General features: G+C 33.0%; 1 protein-coding gene and 1 pseudogene across 4 annotated transcripts; both read left to right on the top strand.

Annotated features, from left to right (window-relative positions):
* The first annotated feature begins 13,180 nt into the window (after positions 1-13,180).
* LOC148578517 (pentatricopeptide repeat-containing protein At4g35130, chloroplastic pseudogene) lies at positions 13,181-13,798 on the top strand (annotated as a pseudogene).
* On the top strand, positions 13,521-20,881 carry LOC107612260 (pleiotropic drug resistance protein 3-like). Of its 4 annotated transcripts, XM_021102908.2 has the most exons (24): positions 13,521-13,625; positions 13,723-13,745; positions 13,870-13,938; positions 14,361-14,518; positions 14,606-14,691; positions 14,812-14,896; positions 15,186-15,345; positions 15,433-15,509; positions 15,592-15,645; positions 15,747-15,837; positions 15,923-16,224; positions 16,302-16,897; positions 16,985-17,145; positions 17,226-17,329; positions 17,418-17,568; positions 17,660-17,871; positions 17,971-18,303; positions 18,401-18,691; positions 18,921-19,004; positions 19,087-19,220; positions 19,432-19,659; positions 19,840-20,011; positions 20,105-20,359; positions 20,517-20,881. In XM_021102908.2, exons 6-24 carry the CDS (start codon positions 14,813-14,815, stop codon positions 20,793-20,795), a joined length of 3,768 nt encoding a protein of 1,255 aa, XP_020958567.1. In that variant the 5' UTR covers positions 13,521-13,625; positions 13,723-13,745; positions 13,870-13,938; positions 14,361-14,518; positions 14,606-14,691; position 14,812; the 3' UTR covers positions 20,796-20,881. The 4 variants fall into 4 exon arrangements, with proteins under 4 accessions (XP_020958567.1, XP_088357938.1, XP_020958569.1 ...); XM_088501812.1 differs by lacking the exons at positions 13,521-13,625; positions 13,723-13,745 and having other exon boundaries at positions 13,807-13,938; XM_021102910.2 differs by lacking the exons at positions 13,521-13,625; positions 13,723-13,745 and having other exon boundaries at positions 13,877-13,938; positions 14,395-14,518.
* Positions 20,882-21,957: the final 1,076 nt, after the last annotated feature.

The following is a 21,957-nucleotide window of genomic DNA, read 5'->3' as shown; positions in this document are numbered from 1 at the left end:
TTTCATATCATTATATCATTAATGTTTCTTTAATGTTGAGAGTACATACCTTTCTACCATGTTTTATTTAACTATTTAATATACCTCAATTCTACCATGTGCATTTACATGACTTTTCATATCATTATATCATTAATGTTTCTTTAATGTTGATAGTACATACCTTTCTACCATGTTTTATTTAACTATTTAATATACCCTAATTCTACCATGTGCATTTACATGACTTTTTATATCATTACATCATTAATGTTTCTTTAATGTTGAGAGTACATACCTTTCTACCATGTTTTATTTAATTATTTAGTATATCCTAACTTTATCCTGTGCATTTACATGACTTTTCATATCATTATATCATTTATGTTCCTTTAATGTTGAGAGTACATACCTTTTTACCATGTTATATTTAATTATTTAGTATATCCTAATTTTATCCATCTTCATAAATGCTTCTTGTATGACCCTCTTTTTATGTATGCTTAAAATAACCTTGATTGTAAATTGAACTGAGGGAATGATCATTCGGTAAGGGAAGGTGACCCCCAAAGACAAGATATCGAGATGATCCCTCGGTAAGGGAGGGTGATCGATCGAGATGATCCTTCGGTAAGGGAAGGTGATCGCCAAGACATTCGAGATAAAAACCTTCGGTAAGGGAAGGGGACTCTCATTTTATACCGGTTTGAGCTCAATACCTTCCATAAAAGTTATAAGTTAAGAAAGGAGAAAGCATGAATAAAAGTTTGATTTTTATGTTTTTTTAAGGTTTATTTATGATTATATTGATGTTACTTAAGATGTTATCCTTCTATTTTCTTTCTATGTTCTTTCCTTTTTACCTATATGTTTTACGCTTTACAAGAGGTTCATACTACATGCCATATCATACGCCCCTTTTTAAAAATTCCGCACGTGGGCTGGAGATGGATATGGAGGTGTTGCATAGCACTCCTACTGAGACGTTAGGTTCTCATTCCTTTTTTTTCCCATACTGTCTCCAGAGGAACATGGCATAGCGGATAGAGACGACGCAGTGCCCCCGAAGGTAACTTCTAAGTATGACCCCTCGAAGCACACGTGAGCAGTTGCGACCACTACTACCGTGCTCCAAACTATCTACTTAGGTCGAGAGTTCGTGGAAGAAGAACCCCAGCTGCCCGTCGTAACCTTCCTAGATAGGAACGCTTCAGCATCTAGGAAGTGGTCATCTAAGGTGATACACCTCGAGTCAGACTCCGAGACCAAGGGAGAGGAATCCGACAACCCTGGCCAAGAGGAAGACACCATGGAGGAAGATCCAGAGGAGGAGTTGAACCCTTGCGGAAGTCCAAAGGTGGAATACGTGCCCCTATTCCCCACTTCGGCACTCCGTCGAGTTTTGGTTCATCCCACACAACGGAACCAGATCTTCACTGCACGAAAAGGTGTTGGAGGAAGACCCCTGGTACCTCGATTCGTGAATAACTGAAGGGTCCTGATCAAGGATAGAATAGGATACAAGTATGGGAGCCTCTTCGATGAGATTAGTTAGGACGTAATTAGTTTCTTTTCTTGTTATAATTTTCTCTAAGTATTTTATCTTGAACCGTACTCATGGTTAGGATATTATTTCACATTTATTCGATTCCAACATTTTAATGCTACTCATTTTCCTCTCTGCGCGCACTTTCTCCCTCTTCGCGTAACCATTAAGTCATTATTTTTCTTTGTCGAGTGTGGCACCTTATTTTAAAGACCTTCAAGATATGATGAAACTTAGGGTGTTACAAATAGGGTCCTTATGTTGACACAAAAGGTCCATATCCAGAGTTGAGTAAAGAGGGCAAGTTGTCTCAAAAGCAAGAACAGAAGGAGGAGAAAAGCATCCTCGATGATTAAGATCCAAGAGTCAAAAGACGAGTCAAAAGAAACCTCGTTAACCAAGCTGGTTCCCAAAGGGAAAGAAGAGGAGGAAGCATTGACAGAAATGTTCGATTCTGGATTTGAGAATGACCTAAGTGTGATGTTTGGAAAAACCGGTGGTTTTGGATATGTGGTCACGGTGTCTGTTCTCCCTTTCAACTTCCAGGGTAACTCTAAAGGGCTTTGGAATTGTCTCGAAAGGAATTGTGATGATGTCATTCCAGGAGACAAATGCAAGTTTGTCGAGAATGAATTTATTAAAGAAGGGTTATTTGAGTAGAAACCTGCTGAAATCATTAAAGGTCATCTTCGACCCTTGCACATTAAAGCTAAGGTCGAAGGATTTATGATCAATTGCATCCTAGTTGATGGAGGAGCAGCGATAAATTTATTGCCTAAAAGTATGTTATCCTTGTTCCAAAAGACAGTGATCTGATAAAAACAAACTTGGTTGTCATTGGGCTCAATAGTAAGTCGACAATAGCGGTGGGAATGATCTCACTCAAAGTCAAGATAGAAAGTGTCGAACAACCAACAGTGTTTATACTAGTACCTACCAAAGTAACTTTTAATATGTTGTTGTGAAGAGATTGGATCCATGGACTAAGGATAATACCTGTGACCCTGCTTTAGAAATAGGTGCTTTGGGATAAGGATGGAAGGATTGAAGAGGTCGAAGATGATGACAGTACTTGCTATGTCGAACAGATGAATGTCAACTTCAAAGAATATCATACTAGTGTTCAACCAGTAGGTATTAATATATATGAGCACTTTTGACCCTACTCTCATCAAAAGTTGCTATGTAGGGGCTCATGGCATGAAGTTGGTCCCTAAGGCCAAGGAGAACTTGGCCACAAAATCCACTTAATGGATATATCGAGCCATTGGGTTCGACTTTCAGACTACATGGCACCTGAGCACTAGATTGTATATATGATCTCGACCTCTTAGGGTTTGAGAAGTTCGATTTATTTTCAAAAGATTTGCACAATAAAAAAGTTGAAGTACAAGATCCTCTGGATGAAGTCGAGATTGGTGGAGAAGGTCAAATTACTTATGTAAGTAAATGCCTGTACCCCGATTTCAAAAAAGAGTTAATAAAGGTGTTGAAGGAACACCAAGATTGTTTTGCTTAGTAATATGAGGAGATGCATAGGTTGGACAAATCACTTGTTGAGCATAAGCTTTTCATCCTTGAAAATGCTTGACTTATCATGCAAATTCTAAGATGTTTTGTGATGAACGGATTTTTGACGGTTTAGAATTTCACAAATAAATTTTCGTCGCAAGTATAGTTCCTAAACCAACAAAGAATTCTTTCATACAAAATTTTGGTTGTCACACGTAACAAACCCCAATAAAAATAATAACCGAAGTATTCAAACCTCGGGTCGTCTCTCAAGGAATTGCAGGGAAGTGTACTTATAATTAGTTATGGGATTTTATCTTTTTGGGTTTTGAAATAAGGAACACGTAATGTAAATAATAAGGAAATAAAACAATAATTAAGAAAAGTCTTAGCAAGGATTGATAATTAGAAGTCCTATCCCCATTATCATAGTCACTTGTGAGATCAATTGTCCATTGCTCCCACTTAGTCAACCTCTATCTATGAAGGAAAGTCAAGTGGATAAATCAACTTGAATCCTCAAGTTCTAGTCAACTCCTAAGGAAAGACTAGAGTTAGTGGAATTCAAATCAACTAGCAACTTTCAATTGTCAATCAACAAGAGACCTTGACAATTCAAGAGTCTTCAATTAATCAATTCAAGCCAAGAATATAAAAATCTAACTTAAAACCCTCCCAAGCATTTTATCAAACACTTGGAAGGCATAACATGAAAACATAGAAAATTAACAAGGAATAATAAAACCTAAGACTAACAATTGCAAGCATCAATAACATAAATTAAAGAAAGAAGCAATAAACATGAAATACCTCAAATTGCATTAAATAGAAAATCAAATCTAACATGAGAATTCATAAACTAAAGTGGATAAATAAATAAATCACCAAGAGAAGAGAAACTAAAGTGCCAGAATAAATAAGAGTAGAAGAGAAACTAAATTAAAGTAAAGTAGAAATCTAAAATTGAAAATAGCTAAACCTAAGAATCCTAAAACCTAGAGAGAGGAGAGAGCCCCTCTCTCTAGAAAACTACATCTAAACCTAAAATTATGTGAATCAAAGTTGTCTAAATGATTCCCCCACTCTGCAGCCTCTAATATGTGTTTTCGGGCTTGGAAACTGGGTCAAAAACAGCCCAGAAATCACCCCCAACGCTTTCTGCAGATTGCAGCACGTGACGCTTTGTCATGCGTACGCGTCGTCCACGCGTACGCGTCGCTTGGCAAAAATTCCGGTCACGCGTACGCGTCGCTGCCAACTTCTCAAAACACCGTTTTCTTGCGTTCCTTCCACTTTTGCATGCTTCCTTTCCATCCTCTAAGTCATTCCTGCCCTATAAACCCTGAAAACACTCAGCAAACATATCACGGCATCGAATGATAATAAGAGGGAATTAAAATTGGCAAGTTTAAGGCCAAAGAAGCATGTTTTCAATCATAACATAAAATTAGGAAGGAAAATTTAATACATGCGAATTATATGTACAAGTGTGAGAACAATGGATAAAATCTACTAAATTAAGCACAAAATAAACCCTAAAAATGGGGTTTATCATTTTGCTCCTGAAATCATGGAAAAAATCAAAGAGGAGGTTGAACGATTGTTGAGAACTGGATTCATTCAAACAGTCAGATATATCGAATGAATTTTTAATATTGTGCCTATAATTAAAAAAAATAAAAAATTAAGAGTATATATTGATTTCAGAAATTTAAATAAAATTATTCCAAAAGATGAGTTTTATATGCCAATTGCAGAGATATTAATCAACTCTGCAACGAAAAACGAACTTCTAAAATTTTTATGTGTATTATTCATGAGATTTTTATTTATGAAAAATATATTTGATAAAATTAATTAATTATATTTATTTATGAATTTTTTATAGGTTAATTAATAATTAATAATAATTTTTTAATGATTTATGAAAACTATTAAAACTTTTAACTTCACATGAACGTAGGTTTAATATGTAAAATCATATATATGTTTAGCGAAAAAAAAAGTAATTAAACAAAAAATTGAAACATTCACTTTTTTAAACGTGTTTTTTATTGTCTAAACACCAAACCAGACAGATCTATAGTGGTCGAAAGTTTTAGACTCTTTAGATGCCTTTGAAACAATGGTTGGAGCCTTGGAGGTACCTTATTTTTTTTTTTTTTTTAAATTAAGAGTGAGATTTAAATTCAAAATTTTTAAGTGAGAATGAAAAGATTATAGCTTGGCAAAGTTATTTTCACATTTTCTTATACCCACCAACATAGCATTTCTTGCAATAGAAGTTGACAACCCATCTTTTTAAGTGTGGACACTTCCCCTTTAAATTTCATTGTCAAGTGTACAAGAACTTTGAACTGGATTTTCCAGGCTCAGCATATAATTATTGCCAAACAGTCATCATTTATTTATTTATTTATTTATTTCACCACCGTTGGCAATTGCCTAACTTGCTTAGCCGAAAAGTGATAATCCTCCATTAGAAATTGATAAAGACCAAAAAAGACTCTGTTTGGAATATGACCCAAAATACGATTGCAATTTGCATAGCCCACTCATATTCTTCCAATTGTTGGCAATGATGAATCGCTAAAAATAGACTAACTAGTTAGCCATGTTTCTTTTTCAATAATTAATAAATATATGAATTCATCTGAAGATTGTAACTAAATATTTTAACATGTATGTTAAAATATGCTCATAATATAAATCATCGATAATAGAATAGGACTCTGGTTACGTACTTACGTCGGTAAGATTTTAACAACATCCATTTATCTATTTATATTATATAAAAACTAATATCAAATTGTCACAAAATAAAAAATTAATAATTTAACATTTTAACATTCTATAATTTTGTCACATAAGTATTATTATATAGATATTTATTTTTTTAAAAAATATTATTTGTACACTAAAATCAACCACCAAAATCAGCCATTAATGTATTTGTATATAAATATATGTATAGTTTAATTTATTTTCAATATGTATTTATATTCCAACATATATTTTATACTGGTAGCTGATTTTAGTGGCTAATTTTAATATACACATAACATAACTTATATTTTTTTCATGCATTATCATCCAATTTTATTTTCTTCTATCTATGATTTTTCTAAAAACCATTACAATTACATTTATTTTTTTCACTAATTAAAATCACTAACTCTTATTAATTATTATCATTAACTATATAGATAATATATTCTCTCTCATTCACTCATTATTCTCAAATCATGACCACATAATTCTTTTTTAATTTATTCTTACTTCTACTCATATTTATTATATAAAGCAATATTTACTTTACACATTTTTTTCACATAATTTTATATCTCTTTTTTTATATTCTTATTAATATTTGGCAAAATTATTTTTATAATCAAAGTTCTTTTTCTTATTTTACTAAACAATTAGCTACTTTTTATATTAGAAGATCAATTTTTTAGAACACTAAAATGTATGTTTTTATATTATAAGTTTTTTTTTTTGTTTTTATTTAATCGTGTTCATTGGTTATATATTATCTTTGTCTTCTATATATCATTTTTATCTATTAATAATTTAAATTTTTAAATATTATTTAACTATAATAACAATGTTGAGAATATATGGTGTCGTAATTCATGAAAAAATAAACTTAGAAAATTTAATATTAGTTTCAGTTATTGAAATATTATATATGCGTTAGCATTGCATCTAATAGTGCTATTCTTATTTCAGACTATCTAAATATATCCTAAAATGATAATAAATAAATAAATAAATAAATAAATAAATAAATAAATAAATAAAAGCGGCTACTTAAAAAGAACGAAAACAAAAATAATTATAATAAAATTTTAACTACATTATTTATATAAAAAAAACCAATTATTCATATAAAATACATGTTAAAATATAAAATACACATTAAAAATAAATATACATATATTTTGACTGATTTAGTAGTTAATTTTTTACGTAGACATAATATTTTTGATAACATTAAACGAATAGATTTCAATTGAATAGTTTTGTAATTTTTTTCGTTGCATTATAAATTTTTTGATCACATAATTATTAAATTTTATTTTAATTTATATATCCATCTAAATTTTATACAACACGCCCGTTCAAATCTAGTATATACAATATTAATGTTCTGACTTAGCTTGTGTGTGATTTGATGATTTCATAGTTAGTCTATTAACACCATCACTCTAAAGAAACGTAAGTGTAAATTATTGAGATCATGTTTGAAAAAATGGTAAAGAAAATTTTTGAAAAAAATGCTTTTGAAAAAAAAACATTTGGGTGAAAAAGTAGAAACGACTTATAAGCAAAATTACTAATTTTAAACTTAAAAATAATTTATAAGGGAAATTAAAGTGATATTTGGAAATTTATTATTACAAAAAAGTTTATTGTTTATCAATTTGACTTCAGATATTATTTATTACAAAAAGTTTATTATTTATCAATTTATAAGCGATTTTTAGGAACGGACCACGACTCTCTCATTTGATGTTTGCAGATGATCTTTTGCTTTTCTGTAAGGCATCAAAAGCTCAAGTAATAAAGGTTATACATTGCCTGGACTTGTTTTCTAGATCATCAGATTTGAAGGTAAATCTTCATAAGTCAAAAGTCCAGTGTTCTAAGAGGGTGTCGGAGAGGAGGAAAGAAGTTCTCTCAGGGGGTCTCTAACATCCGGTTCTGCAAGGATTTGGGTAAATATCTGGGAATTAACATCGGTCATGCTAGAGCTTTCAGGAAGACGGTTCAAGAGGTTATTGAGAAAATTTCGAGGAAGCTCTCCAGTTGAAAAGGATGCCTGCTGAATAAGGCAGGGAGACTTTGTCTTAGCTTGTTAAATCGGTTATGGCCTCTATCCCGGTTTATGAAATGCAAATTTCTCTTCTTCCAAAGTATGCATGTAACAAAATTGATTCCTTGATGAGACAGTTCTTGTGGAAAGGCGAAGTGACCGGAAAAAGGCTGCCTCTGGTCAGGTGGGAGGTCGCCATAACTCCTAAAATGGTAGGAGGATTGGGTATTAGGGATACTTTCTGTGCTAACATGGCGCTTCTGGAAAAGTTGGTATAGGATTGTCTAAATAATAGTGAGAAGTTGTGGGTGCAGGTTCTGAAGCATAAATATCTCAAGAATCAATCTGGTATGAACGAGAACAGTAGAAATTTTTCGTCGTCTACCTGGAAGAACATTCTTAGTGCCTATGAGCATCTCAAAGAAGGGTTTCATTGGAATATTGGGGATGTCCACAAATCAGATTGGTATAATAAGTGGACTCCTTTTGGTAAGTTTTGCAACCTTGTTCCTTATGTACATATTTCTGAATCAGAATTCATAGTGGCTGACTTGTGAAAAGGGGTATCTTCGGAGGTTGATAGTCTTACCACGCCTATTCTTCATGAGATTAAGCAGTTTATTTGTGGTCTGAGATATCCTAATTCGACTGAGTTGGAGCCACAGTGGGAGTGGTGGCCTACAGCAACAAAAAAATATAGTGCAAGGGAGGGTTATAGATAGTTATTAGAGAAAATATTAAATTGGAATGCCAATAGTAACTGGAACTGATTGTGGAATACAAATATTTTGAAGAAGTTCAAATTTACTATGTGGCTTGGCTTACATGATGCTCTACCAACTAAGACCTTTCGATTCAAGCGGCATTTAGCTTCTTCAGATATGTGTAAGAGATATAACAAGGCGCAGGAGACTATGGAGTATTGTCTTAGAGACTGTGAACGATTAAAGGCAATTTGGCATATGTTGGATCCTAGTATCCTGGACTCGACGGCTGGTACTGCTCTTAAAGAGTGGTTTCGGAAGGTCTTGGCTAACAATGAGGCGTCTTTTGGTGCAGGGCTTTGGTGGGTATGGAGACATAGGTGCAATGACATATTCAATACTGACAATCCTTTGACAAACCACAAGGTTGTTGCCTTGGCCAGAATTACCGCCAAGGACTTACAGGTTTAGAGGAATCGAAACAATGCCTTTAGGTCTCTTCAAAATTGCATGTGTTGGAAACCACCAGTAGGCAACAGTTTTAAAGTTAATTGTGATGCAAGCTTGTATCTGGATTCAAATTTAGCGGGATTTGGGTGTATTATTAGAGATTCTAAGGGAGATTGGATCTCGAGCTGCTCTTGAAGCATTTCTCTCTAGTCTATCATCAGTTGTGAATTATTTGATGTTTGGAGGGGACTGATTTTAGTTTGGAATAGCAGTTTGAGGGATATTATATGTAAAACGGATTGCCTTGACATTCTGCCCATCATGCATGAGATTACAAGTGGGTATTCATCTGAAGGAACAGATTTGATTCACAAGATTTAGAAGCTTTTATCTCGTTTTTGGTTTGTTCACGTTGAATGGGTGTCCCGATAAGCAAATAGATTTGTGGATTGGATGGCTAGATATAGTGCCAAGAGTAACTCTAATCATATTATTTGGTCTGAAGCCTTGTGTTGATCTCCAACAAATCATCAACTTGAATATAAGATAGTGTTTGTTTTGTTTCTTTCTATATATATATATATATATATATATATATATATATATATATATATAATATAAATAAACAATTACTTTGAACCTATTTTGTAATTATATCACTTTATCTTCGTTCTTTTCAAGTAGTTATTTTTATTTATTATTTTATCTTTTTAAATTGTATTTAAATATTATAGTAAGAGAAGACTATTTGATAGATGTGACACGTATATCATGTTTCAATAACTAAAAATAGAGAACGTATAGGGAGCCAATGACCTAAGCGTACAATGTGTACAATGAAGGTTTAAAAAGTATTAGAGATATGATTATTAGTGTTACATTGTCCTGTCAGGTTGCGCTTTTAGGATGAGTGATTTCAGGACATGGTATTAGAGTTCTAGATCCAGAAGGTCAAGAGTTTGAACCTTGGTAAACCCAAAATTAGCTTTTTATAACATGAGATGTTTATTATCCCTGGTATCCGATTCATAAACCAAAGATTTAGTCCATTGTACACATTGTACGCTTATGTCATTGGCTCCCTAGCACTACTCCTAAAAATAACATCTAATTTTTAAATTATTTTTATGAATCACGATACCATGCATTTTTAATATTATTATTATAATTAAATAATAATAAAAGTATAAATTGTTAAAAATAAATAATAAAGATAACATATAATTAATGAACATAATTAGATTAAAAATAAAATAAAAATTAAAGAGAAGTTGTAAGGACGACATCGTAAATTATTATTACCTAATATGTAATAAACTAATTATTTAACAAAATATGAAAGACAATGATTATTTTTATAGACAGGATACAGACACATAAATAATAAATATTTAATGTATGATATATAAATAAGTCAAATATATAGTATAAAATTTAAATAATTTTTAATTTAAAATTTATTATAATAATATTTTATTAATAAATAACTTAATTATAAGAGTTATGTTTTTTTTTTTTTTTTAATATTTTACTAAAAAATAATTAGTTAATTTTTAAATTTTGCTAAATAATTAAATTAAAATTGATGAGATAACATCATTAGAGGTTGAACCATGGTGTAGCATTCGTCAACTATAATCCCATACTATTTTGGTGTCTAGCATGTTGCATGTCTCGGTATACGGTAATGCATGCATGACATATTTCATTGCATCATCATCAGCATCTACCAATCAAGCTTAAAAACACGTACACCACCACACTCCTATAAATCTATGGATCGGAATTGGAAACATGATGCACTACTCCACATAACCTTGATTGAGATAGATGGGTGAGGTGGGAGGTGTAGATGAGATAGAGTCTTTGAGAATTGAGTTGGCAGAGATTGGAAGGAGCATAAGGTCCTCATTCAGAAGCCATGCTTCCAGTTTCAGGTCTGCCATCGATGTTGATAACAATGAAGGCCATCATGCATTACAATGGACTCAAATCCAGAGGCTTCCCACTTTTGAGAGGATCACTTCAGCTTTGTTCGATGTCAACAAGCTTGGTGCTCAAGAAAGGCATTTGTTCATCGAGAAGCTTCTTGAGCACATCGAGAATGACAATCTTCGATTGTTGCAGAAACTCAGGAACAGAATTGACAAGTAATTAATCTTTCTTTTTTTTTTTATTTTGTTTATTTTTTAAGTCAGCACATTATTATTGAGTTCTATCAGTTTTTTTTTCTTGCTTGGAGAATGCATGATAACCAAATGATGAAGACATCAGTGACTTTATCTTTCATATGATTTTGTTTTATATGGCTAGAATTATAACTTCAAATTTGCATAACTGGTTTACAAGAATTATAACTTTCAGCTATGTTGGAAAGAAGAAAATGATTGATATAATATTTAATATAAATATGAAAAATATCATAGAATTAGTATAATTTATTATTTTTGTCCAACAATTAATTATCAATGGTTAAATATGTAGATTAAAAATACGTTATTAGATTATTAAATTAAAAAAAATTAAATTAATAACTAAAAATAATGACAAAAAAAAATAAATTATGTTAATTCTTTAATATTTTTTTATAAATATATAGATTATAATAAAAAAGGGAATAGATTATTTTGTGCTTGACCCTTAACCATTATTAGTCAACTCTCCACTTCTTTTGATTAAAAGTGTTAGTCTCTTAATAATCAGAATTATATGGATGAGTAATGTTTTGTCTATGGGGAGTGATAGGGAACAATGAAAATTTTGAACAACATGAACAACCATCAATCAAATAAAAATACACTACATCCTAATTTAATACTACTAATTAAATTTACTCTTTTAATCTTATTAATTCACATTGTTTACACATTGTTCAAAAATCTTATTGGTTACCTATACTTTTCCTTTGTCTATTGATTAATTTTGTTGTAACCTAATAAATCCAATAGTTGACTCATTTGTTATAGCTCAATTGTAATAGGGTCGACTCTTAATAAGTTATAACTCAAATGATATATTTTTCTCATACTTATTTAAGAGGTCGGGTTTGAGTCTCCTTATCTTTGATAAAAAAAAAAAGAATCAACTAGAGGTGTACATGACTCGATCCAGGTCGGAGTCAGATCAAGACGAACCCAGTTTCACCCAACCCAATGCACTCTAACGGGATTAAAAAAGATAATATATGTTTTAAATTAATTTCAATATTACGTTATATTAATTATAAGTTTATTATTTTATTTTTAATCACAGTTATTGAATTAAAAAATAGATCAAAGAAGCATGAAATTAGAATTTATGGATAAATTCGAGTTCAAATATGGATATCAACTTATCGGCAATAAGTATATATATTTTTTTTTATAAATAAGTGCATCATAATTTTTTGACATAAAGTTTATCAAGATCCGAACTTCACTGGTTTAGACCCAATTTTAGTGTGATTCGAAAGTAGTAAAATTTTACCGAGTTTAGAGTTGGATAAGAATTTTAAAAATAGACCGATCATTATTTAAAATTGGATTCGAATCAAAACAAACGATTCACCCGATTCATATACACTCTTAAAGTCGACAAAATAGCATCCATCGAATGAACTCATTTAACTAGTTTAGATAGATGGATTTTTTCCCACGAACTAGCCCTTTTAATTTATTCTTTTTGAGAATTAATCGGTTTAAGGTTTTTTAACATCTTGTTTTCACATACCTAATTTTAAAGATAAAAGTATGGGTTAATAATCAATTTCGTCCCTAAAAGATACCTCAATCTCCATTTTCGTCCCCAAAAGTTAAAATTAATCGAAATCGTCCACCTTACCTGATCACGTTCGTCCTTCCGTCATCTCCATAGCTGAGTTGGCAAATGTCCGCTCACGTAGGCCGTTAACTGCCAAGGTGGCAGAGAACAGAAACCACGTCGTTTCGGTAGAAACCCATTTTCCTCAGCTCCCCCAACACTACTCCCCCTATTCACCATAAACGCTCCAAGAAACCCACCATCGCCTTTGCTCACTCCCACAACCATTCCAGAGCGCTTCATCATCTTCTTCTGTCTCGGCTTTCAAGGGCTCTAGCGCTTCATCATCTTCTTCTGTCTCGGCTTTCAAGGGCTCTAGTTGATACTGTGTCATCTGGGTCTATGCAACATGCACTCTTCCTGTTCGACAAAATGTCTCACTCTTCCTGTGTCATCTCGGTTTTTATAATTTATGGGGAAGAGAAGTGCATTGCTATGCGCTCAAGATGGGTTTTGAATCAGATGTTATGGTCCAGAACATGGAATGCCATGATTGCTGCATATGTGCAGAATGATTGGTACATGAAGGCCTTAAAGCTATTTGAAGAACTTTTGAGTGGGTATCTTAAACTGGATACAGTTACTATCGCAAGCATCCTTCCTGCCTATGCAAATTTAGCATCATTAAGGGAGTGCAGACAAATTCATGGTTATATCATGAAATTGAATTTTCACTTGAATACTTTTGTTTCAAATGCAATTATGCATATGTATGCAAGTTGTGGAGATTTAGCGTTAGCATGCAGGATTTTTCGTGGAATGGCTTGTAGAGATATAATATCATGGAACACCATCATAACGGCTTATGCAATTCATGGTATGGGGAGAATGTCTATTGAACTATTTTCCGAGATGAAGAGTAGAGGAATTGAGCCTAATGATAGCACCTTTGTTTTCCTGTTATCTGCTTGTAGCAATTCTGGCCTGGTAAACGAAGGTTGGGCATACTATAACTCGATGAAATTAGGGTTTATCTACTCTAAGGACTAATTTGACGACTTAAACAAGACTTATCTTGTCATCAACAACATGCTACAGCCTGACATTTTTCACCTTGGCAGTTAACGGTCCACATCAGCGGACGTTTGCCAACTCAGCTACGGAGATGACGAAAGGACGAACGTGATCAGGTAAGGTATCTTTGGAGGACGATTTTGATTAATTTTGACTTTCGGGGACGAAAATGGAGATCGAGGTATCTTCCAGGGACGAAATTGACTGTTAACTCATAAAAGTATGTTCATTTAAGTCAGATAAACAAATTGGCCTGATATATTTGGTTTATTTTGACTACTCTAATTCTATCATGTACATATATGTAAATATGGTAAAATAATATTAAAAAACCAATATTATAAAAGCCAATTTAAATCAAATACTATAATATGTTGTCAAACAAATTATTATGAAGTCCAGATAAGTTTTTATAGAGTTTAGATTTTAATATTTCTTTTAGTTGAATTTTAAATATTATTTGAAGAGTTTTTGATTTTTTTTTTTCATATGTTGAATATTGACCGTATAACGTTGGTTTTCACAATTTTATGGTTAGGTTAATATATTATTATTTCATCTTTGGTTTGAAGAGTTGGTATCAAGTTACCCACTGTGGAAGTGAGGTACCAAAATCTTACTATAGAAGCGGAGTGTCAGGTTGTTAAGGGCAAGCCGATACCAACTTTGTGGAACACCCTTAAGGGGTGGATCATTGTAAGTAACATCTGTAATTATATATAACTTCATTTCACACTTCATATTTTTCTAACTTCTAACATTCGTTTCTTTTGGTGGGAAAAGGATGCAAGTAAATTGTTAATCCTACGATCTCGAAAATCCCGGATAAGTATAATCAAAGATGCCAATGGCATTATTAAGCCTGGAAGGTATGTTTATTGCTTACAAAGTTAAGTAGTGCCATTGAACTTTGATAATCGGTATTCAGTAACATAAATCATAACATGATTGTACTAGTGCTTTGTTTTCAATGCTTGATTCTCTTACAGGATGGCCTTATTGCTTGGCCCTCCAGGAAGTGGTAAAACAACACTATTGTTGGCTCTGGCAGGGAGACTTGACCATTCTCTCAAGGTTTTCTATCTCTAGGCTTTTTTCTTGACTAATTTTCTCTATAATAATTGCCTAATTGTTGTTTGAAAGTGGCATGTGCTTGCAATATTGGATCTTTCAAGCATTGCTTCATTAATTTGTCATAAAAAATTTTTTTGTCTGCTAATATATAGTACCACAAAGGAATGAATTATGAATGAGGTGGAATGAAGCTCAATAGTTGATAGTTTCTATTTAATTTATTTGAATTAAAATGGATCTTTTGCATGCTTGTTCTATTTTCACATGCATTCTATGTGTTTTTTAATAGGTAAAAGGGGAAATTTCTTACAATGGACACCCACTAGAAGAATTCATTCCTCAAAAATCCTCGGCTTATGTAAGCCAATATGATCTACATATTCCAGAGATGACAGTTAGGGAAACACTTGATTTCTCTGCACGTTGTCAGGGTGTAGGAATCAAAGATGGTAGGTAACTATATTTCCAAAAGGCAAAAGAAAAACAGGTTTAGTTAAACTGGCTTGAGTATATGTTTTGTTTTCCTTGTATGAAAGAGCTTCTGAAGGAAGTAAGCAGAAGAGAGAAAAAAGCAGGAATAATGCCGGACCATGATTTGGATGCATATATGAAGGTACAACACCCCACATCTTTAACTTTTCCACCTCCAAATCTTGTTGGAGAAGATAGTCTGACTGAAAAATTTTTCATTACAGGCGACATCAGTGAAGGGACTGAAGAGCACTCTTCAGACAGACTACATTTTAAAGGTGGCATACAATTTTTCTCCATGGATTTAGAGTTTAGTAGCTCATATCTTGATAATTTGTTGCTGTTTTTTTGACTAATTGACTATTAAAATGCCTTACAGATCCTTGGTCTCGATGTCTGTGCTGACACATTGGTTGGAGATCCTATAAGAAGAGGCGTATCTGGTGGTCAAAAGAAAAGGGTAACTACAGGTATCATTATTATATTTATTGTAATCATTTCATTATAACTTGATGTATGAAGTGGCTATGATCCTGACTTTGGGGCCTGATGAAGGAGAAATGATTGTTGGACCAACAAGAGCTCTCTTTATGGATGAAATATCCAATGGCTTAGACAGTTCCACTACTTTCCAAATAATCTCCTGTCTTCAGCATATGGTGCATATCACAGATGCAACTGCTTTGATTTCGCTCCTTCAGCCAGCACCAGAGACCTTTGATCTCTTTGATGACATTGTCCTAATGGCAGAAGGGAAAATCGTGTACCACGGTCCACGTGATTGTATAGTTGAGTTCTTCGAGGACTGTGGGTTCCAGTGTCCACCACGAAAAGGCACTGCTGACTTTCTTCAAGAGGTATATAAGTTAAGTTTAATCTTAATTGTATTTTCCTTTATAATTTCATAATGATTTGAAATGTTTGTTAAAACCAGGTTATCTCTAGAAACGATCAAGCACAGTATTGGAGCAGATCAGAAGAACCTTACATCTATGTTACTACTGAACAGTTCATTGAGAAGTTTAAGCATAGTTCATTTGGCAAAAAGCTGGAGGAGGAGATCTCAAAGCCATTTGACAAGTCTCAGAGCCATAAGAATGCTCTCGCCTTTAGAAAATACTCGTTAACAAAGTGGGAATTGTTTAAGGCTTGCATAATGAGGGAGTTTCTTCTGATGAAAAGGAATTCTTTTGTCTATGTATTCAAGTCAACGCAGCTTGTGATCGTTGCATCCATAGGAATGACTGTTTTCATTCGGACACGAATGTATGTTGATGCACTTCATGGGAATTATTTCATGGGGTCATTATTCTATTCACTCATCATACTTTTGACTGATGGATATCCAGAACTTTCTATGACAATATCAAGACTTTCAGTGTTCTACAAACAGAAAGAGTTGTGCTTTTATCCTGCTTGGGCCTATTCAATCCCTTCAGCTGTTCTCAAGATTCCACTTTCATTGTTGGAATCTTTCATTTGGACTGCACTTACTTATTATGTTATTGGTTACAGCCCTGAGGTTGGCAGGTTGGTACACAATAGAAAGCTAATTTTATTCTTCAATTTCTTGCATTATTGTAACAATGTTTCAACTCATGTTCAAATTTTTCTCAGGTTCTTTCGCCAATTCCTCCTCCTATTCACTTTACACATGTCATCAATATCGATGTTTCGATTTATTGCCTCAGTTTTCCAAAATGTGGCTGCTGCTATGACAGCTGGAACTGTGGCCATACTATATGCTTTACTATTTGGTGGCGTCGTCCTCCCAAAGCGTGAGAATCTAGGACTCTCTTGAATTTTGAGCAGATAGTTTTTGTTCAAATGATTATTCTTAGCTGCTTTTTTGTTCTAGCCTATATGCCATCTTGGTTGCGTTGGGGATTTTGGATATCTCCTTTGTCATATGGAGAGCTGGCTGTGACGGTGAATGAATTTCTTGCTCCTAGGTGGCAAAAGGTAATACTGTATTGAAACTTAAATTTGTATGAGTTTCTTTTGATAACAAAGATTCCTCAACTTTCTGGTTTTGTTTTTCTTAATGAAGATGTCTGCAAACACAACATTGGGTCACCAAATAATGGAAAGTCGTGGTCTCAACTTTGATGGCTACTTTTACTGGATATCCGTTGGTGCCTTACTTGGGCTCACTGTTCTGTTTAACACAGCTTTTACATTGGTCTTGTCTTTCTTCAAGGGTAAGTTACTCTCTTGTAGCTTATTTGGGGGCATGTTTCATGTTAACTACATTTTTATTCATTAAACTTCACTTTGGCATTCTACTCTTAGTTCCTTCACGTTCTCGCGCTCTTATATCTTCCGACAAGCATTCAGAGTTACAAGGAAATCAAGAAAACAATGGTAACTTTGCCGGAAACATCACTCCAGTTGAAAGTACAACAGAACCAGAAAAAGGTCAGCACTCAGGAGGAATGGTTCTGCCTTTCCAACCACTAACATTAGCATTCCGTGGTGTGCAGTACTATGTTGACCCTCCTATGGTACTCTTCATGATTGAGTTCCAGTTAGTTGTTACTTACAAATTAAGTTAGATTTGTCTCCATGGACATGGTTGTATAATCACATCATTTTGAATGCAGGAAATGAGAAACCAAGGATTTAGTAAAAAGCAGCTTCAGCTTCTTTGTGACGTTACAGGTTCATTGAGACCAGGCATATTAACAGCACTGATGGGAGTCAGTGGTGCGGGGAAAACAACTTTATTGGATGTTCTTTGTGGAAGAAAAACAGGTGGTACTATAAAAGGGGATATTAGAATCGGTGGCTATCAAAAGGTTCAAGAAACATTTGCAAGGATCTCAGGTTACTGCGAACAAAATGACATTCATTCTCCGAATATAACAGTAGAAGAATCCGTGATGTTTTCTGCTTGGCTTCGGCTTCCTCCTCAGATTGATGCAATAACTAAATCTGTACAAGTTTCTTCTTATAGCAGCATGATATTTCTGTGACATTGAACTTGTTTGTTGGATTGGATTTCATTCATTTCCTCTAATAATCATTTCTCAGGAATTTGTAAAGGAAGTCCTTCATACTATTGAGCTGGATCAGATCAAAGATTCCTTAGTAGGCTTGCCAAATGTTAGTGGATTGTCTACCGAGCAAAGAAAACGGCTAACCATAGCCATTGAGCTTGTTGCTAATCCTTCAATCATATTTATGGATGAACCAACTTCGGGTCTAGATGCAAGGGCAGCTGCAGTTGTTATGAGAGCAGTGAAGAATGTTGTTAGAACAGGAAGAACTGTCGCATGCACCATTCACCAGCCTAGTATTGATATATTCGAGTCATTTGATGAGGTATACTGTCCCTTATGTAGATTCCGAATTGTTTTATAATCATATTACTGTGATGAAACATCTTAAATGGCTCCTTTAGTACTCTTGGTTTTAGCAATATCTCAGACAGATATTTCTAATGTTAATGAAGTTGTGTGTTTTCAATATTTTCCTGGCAATTTTAAAGGAAGGGTGTGTTTTAGATTCATGATTTTACTAAGTTAAGGTTCTTGTCTTCTGTTCCCTTCAGCTAATTCTCATGAAAACTGGGGGACGCATCATCTACTCTGGCCCACTTGGTCAGAACTCAAGTCAGGTTATTGAATACTTTGAGGTCAGTTTGATGTTACTCTTCAGGAAAGAAGTTATTGTTTGCAAAATCTTGTTTTACATTCTTGCAACTTGTTCTCATACAGAGTATACCACGGGTGCCAAAGATTAAAGACAACTATAATCCGTCAACATGGATGCTAGAGGTAACTTCAGGTTCTGCAGAAGTTGAAATTGGAGTAGATTTTGCCCAAATTTATAGGGAGTCAACTTTATATGAGTAAGTTATTCATATAATTTTGTTATGTGCAACTAATTGAGAGAATCATTTTACTTGCTAGTACAAATAAAATTGCAGTAATATATTAAGGATTAGCATCAACATATTAGTGAATAATTTGACTTTTTTAAAAAATTGAAGCATAGCCTTGGAGACAACTACTTTTTATATGTTTTTTCTTTTTTAAGAATTATTATTCATGTGAGTGCAGGCAGAACAAAGAGTTAGTTGAACAATTAAGTTCACCAGCTCCTGGTTCCAAAGACTTGCATTTTCCTTCTCATTTCCCACAAAATGGTTGGGAACAGTTTAAAGCATGCTTATGGAAACAACATTTGTCATACTGGAGAAGCCCTTCATACAACTTGATGCGCATAAATTTTGTGATTGCTGCATCCCTTCTGTTTGGGATACTATTCTGGAAGAAAGGAAAGAACATGTTAGTGAGCATAATTCTACTTAATATAGTTTCCTAATAGATCATGTTTTCTTCATTTTTCAAAAACAGATTGCTGCTATCAGCATTCTTTAGATATTTGGTGTATTTATTTAGGAACTGATTTTGATGCAATATTAGCGTTTAAAAAGTTTACTTCATTTTTGCTTATTTCCTTTACAGAGACAACCAGCAGGACTTGTTCAATGTATTTGGTTCAATGTTCATTGCTGCTTTAATCTTTGGGATAAATAACTGCACATCAGTTTTGTCGATTGTGGCAACAGAGCGCATTGTTTTGTATCGCGAAAAATTTGCTGGAATGTACTCTCCGTGGGCCTATTCATTTGCACAGGTTCACCATTCATGTTCTGTTCATTTTCCTTTCTTAATTGGAAAAAGATGTTGAAACCATAAACCATTTTTCCATTTTTTCCATGTGTTGTAGGTGATAATTGAGGTTCCCTATTTGTTGACTCAAGCTGTCTTATATGTCATAATCACATACCCTATGATCGGGTACCATTGGTCTGCATACAAAATATTTTGGTCATTGTACAGCATGTTCTGCAACCTGCTATACTTCAATTACCTAGGAATGTTCATTGTTTCATTCACACCAAATGTTCAAGTTGCTTCCATTGTGTGTTCTTCTGCTTACACCATGCTCACTTTGTTTTCTGGATTCATTGTGCCACGTCTGGTAAGTTTTATTTGAACTGAAACCTCTTGGTTAGAGTATAAGATGCTTACCATTTTGACTAATCTCATATTTGTTACAATTATACATATTTAATAAATGAAATGGTAGATTATTAGTACCTATTAATGATAATGTGATGGTTGTTTCCTCATTGCAGCAAATTCCAAAGTGGTGGATTTGGATGTATTATCTATGCCCCACGTCGTGGGCACTGAATGGGTTGCTTACTTCACAATATGGAGATATAAACAGAGAGATATCAGTAACAGCCTTTACAGATGCAAAAACCAGAACAATTGCTGAATTTTTAAGAGACTACTATGGTTTTCACCATGATTTGTTAGGTGTAACTGGTGCACTTCTCATTGTATTCCCTGTTATATTTGCCCTTCTATTTGCATACTGCATTGGACACCTCAACTTCTTAAGGAGGTAAAATCGTTTTGTAAAGAGTGCCCCTATAGAACCTTCATGTCACAATATGTAAATCATTTGATCAATAAAATCTTATTCTTGTGTTTCTGACTTTCTGTACAATATTTGTTAAGTGTATCTTGTGACATGCATTCTCTACTGTTTGCTCCGACCACAAAATAAACTGAGGAGCAAAAATTTTTCTGTCAAAATAATCACTTAATCAGTATCTATTCATCTTTCTTTCATTATTTTTTTGGTTTTAATATAAAGAAAAAAGTGTTGAACCTTTTCCTGATAGAAAACTCAGAATAAACTATATAGCTTAAGCAAAGTACAAATGCAACTTATATCAGATAAATAAAGGTCCGGATTCAAAAAATCTAAAAAAAAAAATCTAGAGCTAAAAAAATTTAAATGTTGTTAAATTCGAATAAAATAAATAAGTAGTTTACTAAATGTGAAAGTTTTTTTTTCACTTATAAAAAATATAATATTAATTGATTATTTTTATCCTATTTTCAAATCATTTTTAAAGATTGTTTTGTCGATAACATCTTTCAAGAAGTTTTTATTAGCCGAAAATTTTTTTTTTCAGATACCAAATTAATAGTTAACCCGTAATTTTAATATAACTGTATAACATATTTTACATAATTTTTATGGAGATCCATTGTCATTCACGTCATTAATGTAAAATAACTTCATATTAAATTCATATTTTAATAACTTATTTAATATTAATTATTTCAGTTATGTTACACATACAAGTTTTTTGACATCCAAGTCCAATCAACTTGATCCAAGTCCAACAAAAACTAACTTCATATCACAGAGCATGTAAAACATGCGCTTGCACTAACGCGAACGAGACGTTTCGAAGTCCCGCACATTAATATAAAAAATGGTTCCTAGGTAAAACCAATTTACAAACTGCTCTAATAAGATTTTGTATATATATATATATATATACTTGGAGTGGTTATATTTAGAATTAAATTAGAGTTAATTTTTTAACCAGTATCAATTAATATTTTTTAATTTTAAATTTTGAATTTTTTAAAAATAAAAGTTAAAATAAATCATTTTAGAGCAAAGAGAAAAAAATTGGTTAATATTGATTATTTAAATATTCGTTCTAATAACGTTAGGGAACTAAGAATCCTCAACTAACTAACGTTATG

The sequence above is a fragment of the Arachis ipaensis genome, chromosome B1, assembly GCF_059453495.1.
Source record: "Arachis ipaensis isolate K30076 ecotype BB chromosome B1, ASM5945349v1, whole genome shotgun sequence".
NCBI classification, from domain to species: Eukaryota; Viridiplantae; Streptophyta; class Magnoliopsida; order Fabales; family Fabaceae; genus Arachis; species Arachis ipaensis.
This window is presented reverse-complemented; position numbering and strand designations above follow the sequence as displayed.

Bases quoted from the DNA above. Each gene is read 5' to 3' on its own strand.
- LOC107612260 (XM_088501813.1), top strand. From the start codon at position 14,813: ATGGCCTTATTGCTTGGCCCTCCAGGAAGTGGTAAAACAACACTATTG. The intron at 17,146-17,225 runs GTGAGAATCTAG...TTTTTGTTCTAG, and splicing joins TGGCGTCGTCCTCCCAAAGC to CCTATATGCCATCTTGGTTG. The intron at 19,660-19,839 runs GTTAGTGAGCAT...TTTCCTTTACAG, and splicing joins TGGAAGAAAGGAAAGAACAT to AGACAACCAGCAGGACTTGT.